The sequence below is a fragment of the Platichthys flesus genome, chromosome 19, assembly GCF_949316205.1.
Source record: "Platichthys flesus chromosome 19, fPlaFle2.1, whole genome shotgun sequence".
Taxonomy (NCBI): Eukaryota; Metazoa; Chordata; class Actinopteri; order Pleuronectiformes; family Pleuronectidae; genus Platichthys; species Platichthys flesus.
This window is the reverse complement of record NC_084963.1, coordinates 9,091,235-9,103,579: the sequence shown is the minus strand read 5'-3', so window position 1 is coordinate 9,103,579 and position 12,345 is coordinate 9,091,235. Positions and strand designations below refer to the sequence as shown.

General features: G+C 43.0%; 1 protein-coding gene across 1 annotated transcript; it reads left to right on the top strand.

Annotated features, from left to right (window-relative positions):
* Positions 1 to 20: 20 nt before the first annotated feature.
* nup155 (nucleoporin 155) lies at positions 21 to 11,834 on the top strand. The gene is made up of 34 exons (XM_062413111.1): positions 21 to 161; positions 406 to 571; positions 1,061 to 1,198; positions 1,335 to 1,431; positions 1,580 to 1,650; positions 1,731 to 1,823; positions 2,302 to 2,565; positions 2,652 to 2,725; positions 2,841 to 2,932; positions 3,030 to 3,127; positions 3,232 to 3,399; positions 3,518 to 3,618; positions 3,750 to 3,920; positions 4,032 to 4,142; positions 4,327 to 4,421; positions 4,512 to 4,597; positions 4,785 to 4,920; positions 5,050 to 5,116; positions 5,202 to 5,317; positions 6,055 to 6,158; positions 6,352 to 6,485; positions 6,672 to 6,863; positions 7,136 to 7,274; positions 7,365 to 7,500; positions 7,584 to 7,737; positions 7,830 to 7,934; positions 8,055 to 8,209; positions 8,365 to 8,494; positions 8,591 to 8,704; positions 8,854 to 8,974; positions 9,072 to 9,182; positions 9,686 to 9,822; positions 9,925 to 10,031; positions 10,908 to 11,834. The coding sequence occupies exons 2-34, from the start codon at positions 430 to 432 to the stop codon at positions 11,044 to 11,046; spliced, it is 4,098 nt and encodes a 1,365-aa protein (XP_062269095.1). The 5' UTR covers positions 21 to 161; positions 406 to 429; the 3' UTR covers positions 11,047 to 11,834.
* The last annotated feature ends 511 nt before the right edge of the window (positions 11,835 to 12,345 follow it).

The following is a 12,345-nucleotide window of genomic DNA, read 5'->3' as shown; positions in this document are numbered from 1 at the left end:
ACCGGAAGAAAACCTAGCGCCAGCTCCTCCTGTGTTGTGCATGAGGTTGGCGGGTTAATGTCTCTGGTTGCTGGGTGTGTTATTTTAAATCCTGCTGCTGAGCTGGTGAATTAAACATCGCAGCTAAATAACCCGGCACCACGCGGAGCCTTCTCATTCGGGTAAATAACCGGGTTCGCTCCGAAACACCTTTAATTTCACTGTTAGCTAGCACTTAGCTTGTAGCTAGACATGTCGGCTGCAATGCTAGCAGTCGGCTAACTCGCCGGTGTTCCTCTACCTGGCACCGCTCGAGGACGTCAGCTAACCCACAGCGGAGTTCATTACGCTGGTGTCTCTGTCCGTGTCACACGCTCGACACCTCGGCTAACGTGGCTAACTCGAGCTCTGCGTTCCCATCTGCAGATCCGGTAGCAGCTCAGCGCAGTCATGCCGTCCGGCGCTGGACCCAGCAGCCCCGCAGCTGCGCTCGCCGAGGCGCTGGAGAACTCCTCCCGGCTGATCGATAGACACCTGCAGGAGGACCGCTGCTTCCCGGACCTGTCGGAGCTGCTCAGCGTCCCCTCACACAGTAAGTCCCATCGGGGAAGGGATGGAGGAGCAGAGGAGGAAGGGAATACCCCCAAAATGAGACCGCCTGACTCAAGTGGTTCTGTTTACCATTGGGCTGCGATGCTAAGATACCGGACGAAGCACATATCACAATGGATAGATATATACCTTATCGATCCCGTGGGAAATTTAGGCCTCCAGTTATAACACAACACAACAGTCAAGTACAAGACAAAAGGTCAGAATAGGTAAAGAGTGAGTTCACTGCAGTGAGATGAAAGTCCAGCCCCCAGATCTACTTCAAAGCTGTCACTGGAAAGAAGTATGTGCTAATGATATTGACAATGCAGTATGTTAAGTTTAAGGTGATTGAAAGACAAAAGTAAGGCAGAGGATTGTAGCCAAATATTAATATAATATGATTTGCATGTTTTGTTTTGAATGCATCACAGTGCTGAGTCCATGGACTGTCCCTGATCAGTCTTGTTTTTGTTGATTGTGTTAATAGATATGCCCTCCCTCTCTGGAGTGTCCGACATGGACTACCCCCTTCAAGGTCCGGGTTTAGTGACTGTGCCCAACCTCCCGGAGCTCAGCGCAGTCCGCCGGATCCCTCTGCCGCCGGAGCTGGTGGAGCAGTTCAGCCGTATCCTTTTGGTGCTTCAGCAAAAACTATTCCGGTGATCTCAGTTGCACCCAGAGGTTTCCATCAGATGAAGAAATGTAATGTTGTTTGATCCTTTGTCAAGACCTTTTGAGTTTCAACTTAACCGTTTTCATAGATATGCAATGCAACTGCATGATGGGAGTATTTCCGGAAATTTGTCGAGCGTGGCTTACTATTGATAATGATATCTTCATGTGGAACTATGAGGATGGGTGAGTAGCTTGATTTAAGATTGAAAAAGCTACATGATTTTATAAAAAAGATCATGTTAGCACAGGGTGTTAATAGATGCACTGCTCCAAATTTTACTGAATATGTTGAACTTCAGTTATTTATATTTTTCTGTTGTGCTCCTTGCAGAGGAGACGTGGCCTACTTTGATGGCCTTATTGAAACGATTCTCGCTGTGGGTCTTGTAAAACCAAAACAAGGTACGTATAGATGCATGAAGTCACCGTTTTCATTTGCTTTTTATGTGAGTAATGTTAATGATTTGTGTCTTTCTTCTCAGGGATTTTGCAGCCACACATTCACTACCTCCTTGTATTGGCCACTTCTGTTGATGTAGTAATCCTCGGGCTGAGTTTCCCAAAGGGCCAAGCTGGTGAGTCAACACAGTGACATTGCATTTCAGTCGCTCCCTTTAGCTTGAGATTTTGTAGATGTCAGAAGAGTCTGCTGAAGATTCTCAGTTATTAGATTAATGCCCATTTATTGATTAAGAATTTAACGTCTTTTCATGAGTCCTCAAGGGAATCTGGTTCTAGCCATGCAAAATATGGCAGCTTTTGGTTAATTAAATACATTGCCGCTTAGATACCTGCAAACAAGTGGCATATATTCATTGCCGTAAAAAGTTTGCATGATGAGGACATCTGCTGTATTCCAACTGTCCTATTGTAACTGTATTACACTCCTTATACACACAGTACTTAGATAAATGCTGTGCCTCTGTGTGCGGTACATGCTGAGACAACAGGGTAGCATACGGAGGGAACTGGGGTGTGGGCGTATAGCACATTCATCATATTATGTAACTAACGGTTTATCTGGGTCATGCTTGTGTCTCTGTTCTATTGTAGGTTTGAACGACAGCATGGCTGGTGGGATGCAGCTGCTCCCAGACCCCCTCTTCTCCATCCCCACAGACAACACCTACATCCTCTCCATCACCTCCACGGACCTGGGACGTATTTTTATGGCAGGAAAGGATGGGTGTCTGTATGAGATAGCTTACCAGGCCGAGGCCGGCTGGCTCAGCCAGCGCTGCAGAAAAATCAACCACTCCAAAAGCTCTCTGTCCTTCCTCGTCCCCTCTCTGCTCCAGTTCTCATTCTCTGAAGATGGTGAGAAAGAGACATTTCAATGTTGAGCTAAAAGATGATATAAATAAACTTTGCTTTTAACTTTTTGCTGCCCTATTGCTCAACAGACCCCATTGTGCAGATTGCTATCGACAACTCCCGGAACACATTATTCACACGGTCTGAGAAAGGTGTCCTGCAGGTATGTTTATTTACTGGTTAGCATAGCAGTTTTATCACATGTGAGGCTGTATGTGATTGGCAGGGAAGCTGGTGATTGTCAGTGGTCTACATAAATAACAATTCCACTTATTTAGGTGTACGACCTGGGTGCTGACGGGCAGGGGATGTGTCGTGTGGCCACCTTGTCACAAAACTCCATTGTTGGAGCTGCTGGAAACATAGCAAGGTATGTCTGGGTTGGATAAACCTAATTTTTTTTCTTTTACAACAGTTATTAAATCTGCTCAGAGGAAAGTCTCTTTAAAACTCTCTTTCCGTTGCAGGACAATTGATCGCTCTGTCTTCAAACCTATTGTCCAGATCTCTGTGATTGATAGATCTGAGTCCTCAGACTGTCACTTGCTCGCTGTCACTCATGCAGGTAAAAATTACAGAACACTAGTAAAGCTAAACTAGGAATAGTGGGCTAAGCATATGGTGTTGTGATAGTTTGTTTTTAACGTCTGCACACATTGTGTTTTATAGGTGTGCGCCTTTACTTCAGCACCGCACCGTTTGCCCATCCTCTCCAGAAGCATGTGGCGGATCGACCGAGCCTGCTTGCTTTGGTCCACGTCCGACTGCCGCCGGGGTTTTCTGCTTCTTCTACTCTGCAGAAACCTGCAAAGGTTCATAAGGCACTACACAGCAAAGGTCTGATATTTCTCAAGTTAAGATTTTTTCAAGTGCCATGTTCAGCACACTAGTATTCAGCGACATTGTGTGCAGGAATGTTATGATATAATTTTTTCGGTTTGTTTAAATATTGCAGGGGTTCTGCTAATGGCTGCTTCTGAGTCAGAGGACAATGACGTGCTTTGGTGCATCAATCATGACTCCTTTCCCTTCAAGAAACCCTTGATGGAAACCCAGGTTGGTACATGAGAAAGATACAGTAAATGGATTATACCCGTATTCCCTTAGTAGAGATGGCATCATTTTTTTTAGCTCATTGATTAATTTGTTTGGCTTTTAAAAACATACATCCTATTCTTCTCTTGCAGATGACGTCTAATGTGGATGGCCACTCCTGGGCTCTTTGTGCCCTTAACGAGGAGAAGCCAACCAAGATATTCACTCCTCTGAACAAGGATCAGATCCCCATCACTGATTCACCGGTGGTGGTCCAGCAGCACAATATCCCCCCGCAGAAGTTTGTCCTCCTCTCTGCAAAGGTGAAAATTCCTGTCATGACACGTCCTGTACTATATATTGTGCTCCATGTTGTTAAGGTGCGATAAAACTTGATCTTGCGTATTTAATGTCCGCTCTTTGCTGTTCTGCAGGGGAGTCATATCTTCCAAAAACTGCGGCCAGTAGATCAGCTCCGTCATCTTCTGGTGGGCTGCGCTGGAGGAGAAAGTGACGAGATCGAGCGCTTCTTCAAGCTGCACAGGGTACAAACCACAATGACTGTTTAATGTTTTTATAATCCCTTTATCAAGGATGTAAGCCTTCTTCAACATGTAAATGATCTGATTTCACACCAATGCCTGCATATGGATGTAGTCTTAGTTCAATATACAGGTGTATTTCTCATACACACACAAAATACTTAAATGGGTTGTATGTTTTTTGCAGGAGGAACAGGCTTGTGCCACAGCACTGATCCTGGCTTGTTCCATTTCTGCGTGTGACAGAGAGGTTTCACAATGGGCCACCAGATCTTTCTTTAGGTCAGATAACACTTTCTATACACAGATATATTTACATTTACTCACACTGAACAAAACAAAAAATGATAGCTCTTCTTTTGTCGTGATCAGATATGGAGGAGAAGCCCAGATGAGATTCCCAGCACCCATGACGTCTCCCAGCACTGTTGGACCTGTGATGAGTTCTCCAGCTCCTGGTAAACATATATGATGAGTAAATACTGTCAACTGGGCCTGATGGGGTTGTTTTAAATAAAGAAAAAGGATTTGTCTTATTGGGTGGGCAGGGCTGAATGCCATACAAAGACATTTCACTTGTGACGTTTGAGAAAACTCAATAAATCCATGTTTGAAGTGTTAAGATTTCTGTTACTCCCCATTCAGGAATCATTCCTCCACCTCTGGCCACACCTTTCGGACCGATGCACTCTGCCCCGATCACGCCCATGTCAGCTAGCCCAGAGGCGATTTTCTCAGGGAAGCACAATGGCATCTGCATCTATTTTGCTCGTATTCTTGGGTACGTAATACCTCTCTTCTGAGTGTGAGCTTAAGTTTATGGACTCATCTTAAACGAGAGTTGTGAATGCAGTGATTGTGTCCTCACTGAACGACACATCTTTCTCTTCTGTTCCTTCTAACCTCACAGAAACATTTGGGACGGGAGCCTTGCTTATGAGAAAGCCGTGAGCAAAGGAACCCAGACTGTCACTATTGTAAGTTGTATAATTACTTCAAGCATTAGATTTCATTGTTGTTATACTAGTTGTGTTTAGTAAACAGTTACCGTCGTCTGCACAGTTGGAAAGCAGCGTTGGACCATTCGATCTGGAGTCGGTCCTGCTGGAGCTCTGTGGTTTACGGGAGTTTCTTGATAAAAACTCTCAGTTCAGTCCGTCATCTCTCAATGCTGCAAGGTAAGAGCTCCTTCGCTGCCTGCTCAGTCTTGTTTAAAACAATTTGGTTGGTTGAAGTTAAAAAACATTTAATCATCTCGAGATACAGATGAAAGTTATTCAGAGTTAGAGAACAGACACCACTGAATTCAAAAGATCAGAGATTGCTGATCCAGTCAAATATGTCCAATTACCACACACTGGTCAGTTTTGACTTTAAGCCCAGTAAGTATATATGTCTTTTTTTTATAAATGTTAAAATACCTGAAAGACAATTGCTGTACATCATTCTTCCTTCTTGGCACCCCCTATTGGACAAGAATGGAACAACCAGTTGGCTGAGAAATTTTTGTGCATTAATACACCAAAATGTCTTCAGACATTACACACATCATTATGTTGTCTAAACATAAAAACTCTTAAGAGCTGTTTGCGCAAATGGCGTTTCTTAACGTTCTGTGCTTTGATCCAGTTTTAATATCTTTAGGTTCTCAAATTTGTGTCCCATTGACAGTGAAACTTTAAATTTCCTATAATTCTTACATGTTATTGAATCTGTCTATTTTGTGCTGCACTGAGAAATAAATCAAAACTGTATTTATATAAAGAAACCAAAGAGTATAAAAATGTTGACTCTTGTTTTATCGTATTCTTATTTGTACAAATGAAAGAGGACACAGATATGCTAAAACAAGGCTGTAACTGGGTGTCGTTATTTCCCATCCCTCTTGAATAACATCTGTTCTTCTGTCTGTCAGTTTTAGCTCCCCTGCCAACCTGCAGCAAAGGCTGCTGGGATTTATGCGTCCTGATGGAGCCAGCACTCAGCAGGTCCAGCAGGAGCTGCAGAGGAAATATCACAGTGAGTGCAGCTTCTTCCGAATATCTTTTGTGGACTTTATTTTATCAGTTATATTAGTGATATAAAAATACTCTATTGTCGTGAACTTGAAACACAGAAAACATAATTGCTTTCATCAATCCAGTGTTATGCCTGATGTTTTCATATCTTCATACCTCGTCTTGTCTCTCTGTGTTTCCCCCTCTGTATCCAGCAAAGGCACAGGTTTATGAGAAAGTGTCCCTGCAGAGCATTCAGCAGTTAGTGCATCGCTCCTATCAGACTCTGGCCCTCTGGAAACTTCTCTGTGATCATCAGTTCAGCCTCATTATGTCTGAGCTGCCAAAGGTAAATGTGTGCGCAAACCCTTCTGCTGCATTACAAGCAGATGCTCATGCATCATCACTATAGTGTTCACCCACATGCTTCCATGAATATGATGCTTTTTGTTTTCTGGTGCACAATTAACTCTTCATCATTTGTCCCCCCGGGGGCTATTTCTCTCTCCACTCTTATCTTTTTCTATGTTTGCAGGAGTTTCAAGAGCAGATGAAGGGAGCAAGTTTTAAGGACATAGTGATCCGGGGCAAAGAGTTGTCTGGAGCGCTCGTCACAGCTCTCATTAATGTCTACATCAAAGATAATGCCCCTGTGGATGCCATCAGCACTCACCTGCGGGACATCTGTCCACTGCTGTACAGCAGCGATGACAGCGTTTGCTCCAAGGTACACACACACACACACATCGTTTTTTTCTTTTTTTTGAAAGTTCTTACAATATAAAATTATTAAAAACCTTAAAAAGGTGATGATGTGGTCAAATTTGTCACATTTTATAGCAGCCTTGATTTTGTATTTATGTCTTGGCTTCCTGCATTCACATTTCCTGCAATGCTTGGGATAATTCTAAGAGCATCCGTGGGCATTTAGAGATATTGATTAATTCTCACTGATTCATTGTCTCAGTGTTTAAATTGTTGCTTTTGTCTCCCAATCAGGCTAATGAGTTGCTGCAGAGCTCCAAACAGGTCCAGAACAAAGTGGAAAAAGAGAGAACACTGAGAGAGTCCCTGCGTCTCTATCAGCAAATCAGCCAACACACAGACCTTCCGCTTGTTTGCTCCCAGTACAGACATGGTACAGACACAAAAACCCTCCCAGTGTTTGTTAAATGTTTTATTTATAGACCAGTGCCTCCAATATTAACTCTATTAACCTGTCTCCCAGTGCGTTTCTATGAGGGAGTCCTTGAGTTGTGCCTCACAGCAGCAGACAAGAAGGATCCACAGAGATTGGGACCCCACTTCTACAAGAACGGAGAGCCGGAGGACGACAGAGTGGGACAACAGGCCTTCCAGGAGAGGTAAGATTGGGAAAAAGTCAGTGTCATCAATTGCTGTTGTAGCTGTCACCAACATTTCTCTCCCATCCTCCCTCTCCCTCCAGACTTGGCTGTTATAAGTGCATCACAGACACAATGCAGGAGCTGGTGAACCAGAGCAAGGCTGCCCCTCAGTCCCCCAGTGTACCAAAGCAGCCCGGGCCACCGGTCATGACCTCTGACCCCAACATGCTCAGCAATGAAGAAGCCACAGCTCATGTGAGTAAGAAGGGGACATTTGATGCTCAGGTCTTGTCACGGCCTTGCACAGGATCTGGATTTCTAATGAAAATCATGTCTTTCCCTTGAAGTTCGAGCAGATGCTTGGTCTGGCCCAAAGGTCCCAGGACGAGCTGTTCCACATCGCTCTGTACAACTGGCTGATTCAGGCTGACCTGACTGACAAGCTGCTTGAGGTAGTGTGATCAAGCTGTAATTCTGTTTTCAATTGAGACTTGCATCTAAATGTTATTTCTGTTCATCACATATTTCTGTCTTTCTAAAAGCTGCCTTTTCCTTTTCCGTCTGTTGTCCAGGTGAACTCTCCATACCTGGAGGAACACCTATTGCATATGATCAAACAGGAGCAGAATAAAGTGCACAACATGGACCTGCTGTGGCGCTACTACGAGAAGAACCGAAACTTCAGCAAGGCAGCTAATGTGTTGTCCCGCCTCGCTGACATGCACAGGTTAGGATACACAACAACAGAATAACAACGAAGTCCAGAATTTTACCTGCAACACGTGTATATATATATATATATATATATATACACCGTTCATGCCCTTTTGAACTGTTACATGATTAAAAAGGTCCCTATTCTTCTATTCTCTGGTCGTGCAGCACTGAGATCTCTCTAAAGCAGCGTCTGGAGTACATCGCCCGAGCCATTCTGTCGGCCAAGAGCTCCTCCTGCATCTCAGCTCAGGCCTCCGACGGAGAATTCCTTCACGGGCTGGAAGAAAAGATGGAGGTACGTGTGTGGCGATTGTTTGTGAGAGGAGAATTAAACTTATTGCATTTATAAGTTAACACTATCAAATGTTTTGTTTTTGTTGTCTCTTCTTAGCTGGTGCGTATCCAAGTCCAAATTCAGGATACCCTGATCAGACAGTACTCTCATCATCCCTTAGTGAAAAATGTCATCTCTCAGTTGGACTCGGAGCTCATGGACATCACAAAGGTAACTTGCAGCATCAGAAGAATGGTGATCAGGAGTCAGGGATTTTAAATGGCTGCTTAGGGATGATTTATTAATATTAGTATACATCTATATATGTGTTGTTTTTGTTTACAATGAATGCAAATGTCTGTAATCCTTTTATTTTGCAGCTTTACGGGGAGTTTGCTGACCATTTCAAATTATCTGAGTGCAAACTGGCCATCATTCACTGCGCGGGACACTCTGATCCCATCCTGGTCACCTCACTGTGGCAGGAGATCATGGACAAAGGTACGTGTAACGTCCATGCAAACATTTACCATGTGCCCTACCTGTGCCATAGTGTGCATTAAATGTAAATTACAAATGTTTGAAACATGTCTTTCAGAGCTGGGAGACACCCTGGCCATGAGTCCAGCAGACAGGATGAGGTCTCTTAGTTTGAAACTGGTTTCTCTGGGAAAGATTTATGCTGGAACACCAAGATATTTTCCTCTGGGTGAGTCAATCATACTAACTCCTGCAATTATGTTCAGTTTTCCACTAGTTGGAATTTTCCAGCTTGCTCGTCGCTATTGAGCTAACGGTAATTGAATTAGACATCTACCCCTGCGTCATGTATGTCAGTATGTCTCTGTGGTACAAGTCTGTAGGGTTGTACAGGTGATTGGTTAATTATCCTCCCATTACATCAGACCTGTTCAAACATGTCTCCTCTGTGGAGACTGATTCATTTTATATTTATCCCCATCTACTTGAACGCATGCTCAGAATCAATTATGTCAGAGGCCAAACGCATTTTCTCCAGTAATGATATTGCTGAGTATGCAGCCCTGTGACAGACTGGCGACCTGTGCACGGTGCACCACGTGTCCTGCCTAATCTCAGCAGGGATTGGCCTCGGAAACCCTTTTACCGTTAAACGATGAGCAGTGTGGTGTATGAATAGATGAAATCTGAGTATGCAGTCGTAATATTAATGGATGTGGCCTCCGATTGTAGACTTCCTGGTTAAGTTTCTGGAGCAGGAGGTGTGTCGATTTCACTGGGACGTGGGATTTGTCGCCGCCACCATGCAGGAGATCGGAGTCCAGTTACCACGTCTTTTAGAGGTCTATGACCAACTCTTCAAAACACGGGTACATGCTCATGATTACATATTATTTCTCACAGTATCACCTCTCCACTCATGTTAACATTTTATTCTACATCATCCTCTCTCATTGTATTTTCACCTGTAGGATCCCTGCTGGCAGCGGCTGAAGAAACCTCTCCACTTGGTCGAGTGCATCCATGTGCTGCTCTCGGGATACGTGGATGATCCCAGCAGAGTGCCGACATACGACAGGTAATCATTGTCTGAGTGGGCGTTCTGCTGCTGGCCTGTAGTGGGCGTTGCAGTGCTGGCTTTGTTTTTAGATGGGCCCTTGATCAAAGAATAGACTCACAAAATGTACTCTGGAATATTGGAAGCTATAATGCTTCTCTTGTTCTTACCAGCTGGGATGAATTTCCCTTATAAATGTAGGTTATCAAGGACGAAATGCAAAATTTCCCTAAGTGTTAATGTCCCTCCACCTCAGCTCAGCCGGCCACTAGCTGGTGCTGCAGCGTGAGAGTCAGTGATTCCTGGATCCTTATAATAACCACTGTACAGTTACTCCTGAAATTATATGATATTATATATAATAAATATTATAATTATATTTAATTATGTTTACTTATTTCACCCTCACTGGATAATTGTAATACGCACACCTGCACTTCTTTTCTTAGACCGTCGCACTGTTCGGACTGTTTGTATTGTTTTGTTTTGTTGTTTGTTTTGTGATGTGTATTCTGTGTAATCAATTGAGAGCCACTTTAACGAGTCAAATTCCCTGTTTGTGCAAACTTACTTGGCCAATAAACCTGATTCTGATGAGGACAATGACCAGGCAAGAATAAGAAAAGAGATTCTATTATCTTACTTTCAGATTAGTCTACCTATTGAGATTTAAAATGTCTATTTAATTGATGTCATTCAGAACATCCTTGCACTGGTTTGTACATCATTTATACTGGGGTGGCTTTAGGAAGAGATCTCTTCACAGCCAATATAGAAACAGCAATCGATAGATTATCAATGAATACATTTAATTCACTGACGCTTGTGAACCCAGAACAAAGTGACTCTCTCAAAACCTGCAGTGAAGTTAAACACTTTGTTCTCCACTTCTTTCAGACGCCGATTCACTAACGTGTGTCTGGACAACATCTGTGGCTACCTGGTCGAGCTGCAGTCGCTGAGCCCGAACTCGCCTCTTCAACAAACCATCGGCAACTTCAAGTCGCTGCAGGCAAAGCTAGAGAAACTTCACTGACGTTACTATTAACCTCCTTCATCAGGACACGGGACAGGTGACCTCTGGATCGCACACTGTCGGCCTCAATCTAACACCTGATTTAAAGAAAACTAAAAAAGAAAGTGTGATCACATCATCGACACACAGAACGTGAAGATGTTTGTATTCCACTGTGGAGCTTCCTTCAGTCTGATGTGTTTGTCAACGGACAGTGGAGGCGGGTGGAGAACTGAGGAGACACATTTTATAACTTATTTAATGCATTTTGTTATACGGCTAAACATTAGGCTGAAATGCAAAAAAGGAGAGGGGCTTTGCATTGTGTGCAAATAGCTCGGGCAGATATTTCAGTTTTCCTTTGTTTATAGAACAAGAAATAATCATTCAGAATTTTATAGGTTCGTTTTCGTATATTGAGAATGCACTTAATGACAATTTGGGATATTTTCATATGAATACACAATATACCAGAGTAAAGCCTTTTCCCCACAGGGGTAAAATGTTGTTCTGCGTCAGCCTCCAAACAGTTCTGAATGTAATTATGTACATAACTCGGCCATAATCTTCTGCCAAAGGTCCTTCACCCCCACATTATTTCCAATGTGTATTATTTCCAGCGAGCGGTTTGTCTACTTGACTTGATACATTTACCAGTGCTGTTGTGTGCGAGTGGTTTTGTAATGAATGCAGAACGTTTTTTAACACAGTGCAGTTCACGGTGCCACACTGAAACCTGTTGGTCTGCGTTGAGAAACAAAATTGATAAAAACTTTTTTTTTTATGAAGAAATAAAACTTGTAATGGATTTTGTGTATGAGGTTGTTTGGGGGGGGGGGGGATGACACATCAACTACCTGTTACTTAGTTTAAACCAACAAACCCCTGTTCTCTGTTGTTTTGTGTTCAGCAGGAAGGAAGATGTATTTGCTGAGTGTTGATAATGTGACACTGGAGAGGGAGTCAAGTAGTGCACCTGTCACTGTTCATTTACATGATTACCTTTAATCTGAAAACAACACTCAGGGTTTTCTCAGTCATTACAACAATGCAGTAATTACTAAATATCCCTTTCACCAATTAGCTGTGCACTGTATTTTACAATTATGTTAAACTTTTAGCCTCGTTAAAAATAAAATAATTTTGACGTAATCCTGGGTGAATTTCTCTTTAATTTGAATACAGTGAGCTCATGGTTTAGTATGAGCCTCTGAACACATAGTCCTTCCTTATTTCCTATCATGAAATGCATTAAAATTCATGAAGCACGTCAATTAAAATGTGACTTAAGGCATCTTTGTAGAAAGAAAGAAAATGTAA

Bases quoted from the DNA above. Each gene is read 5' to 3' on its own strand.
- nup155 (XM_062413111.1), top strand. From the start codon at position 430: ATGCCGTCCGGCGCTGGACCCAGCAGCCCCGCAGCTGCGCTCGCCGAG. The intron at 6,486-6,671 runs GTAAATGTGTGC...CTATGTTTGCAG, and splicing joins TTATGTCTGAGCTGCCAAAG to GAGTTTCAAGAGCAGATGAA. The intron at 9,183-9,685 runs GTGAGTCAATCA...CTCCGATTGTAG, and splicing joins ACCAAGATATTTTCCTCTGG to ACTTCCTGGTTAAGTTTCTG.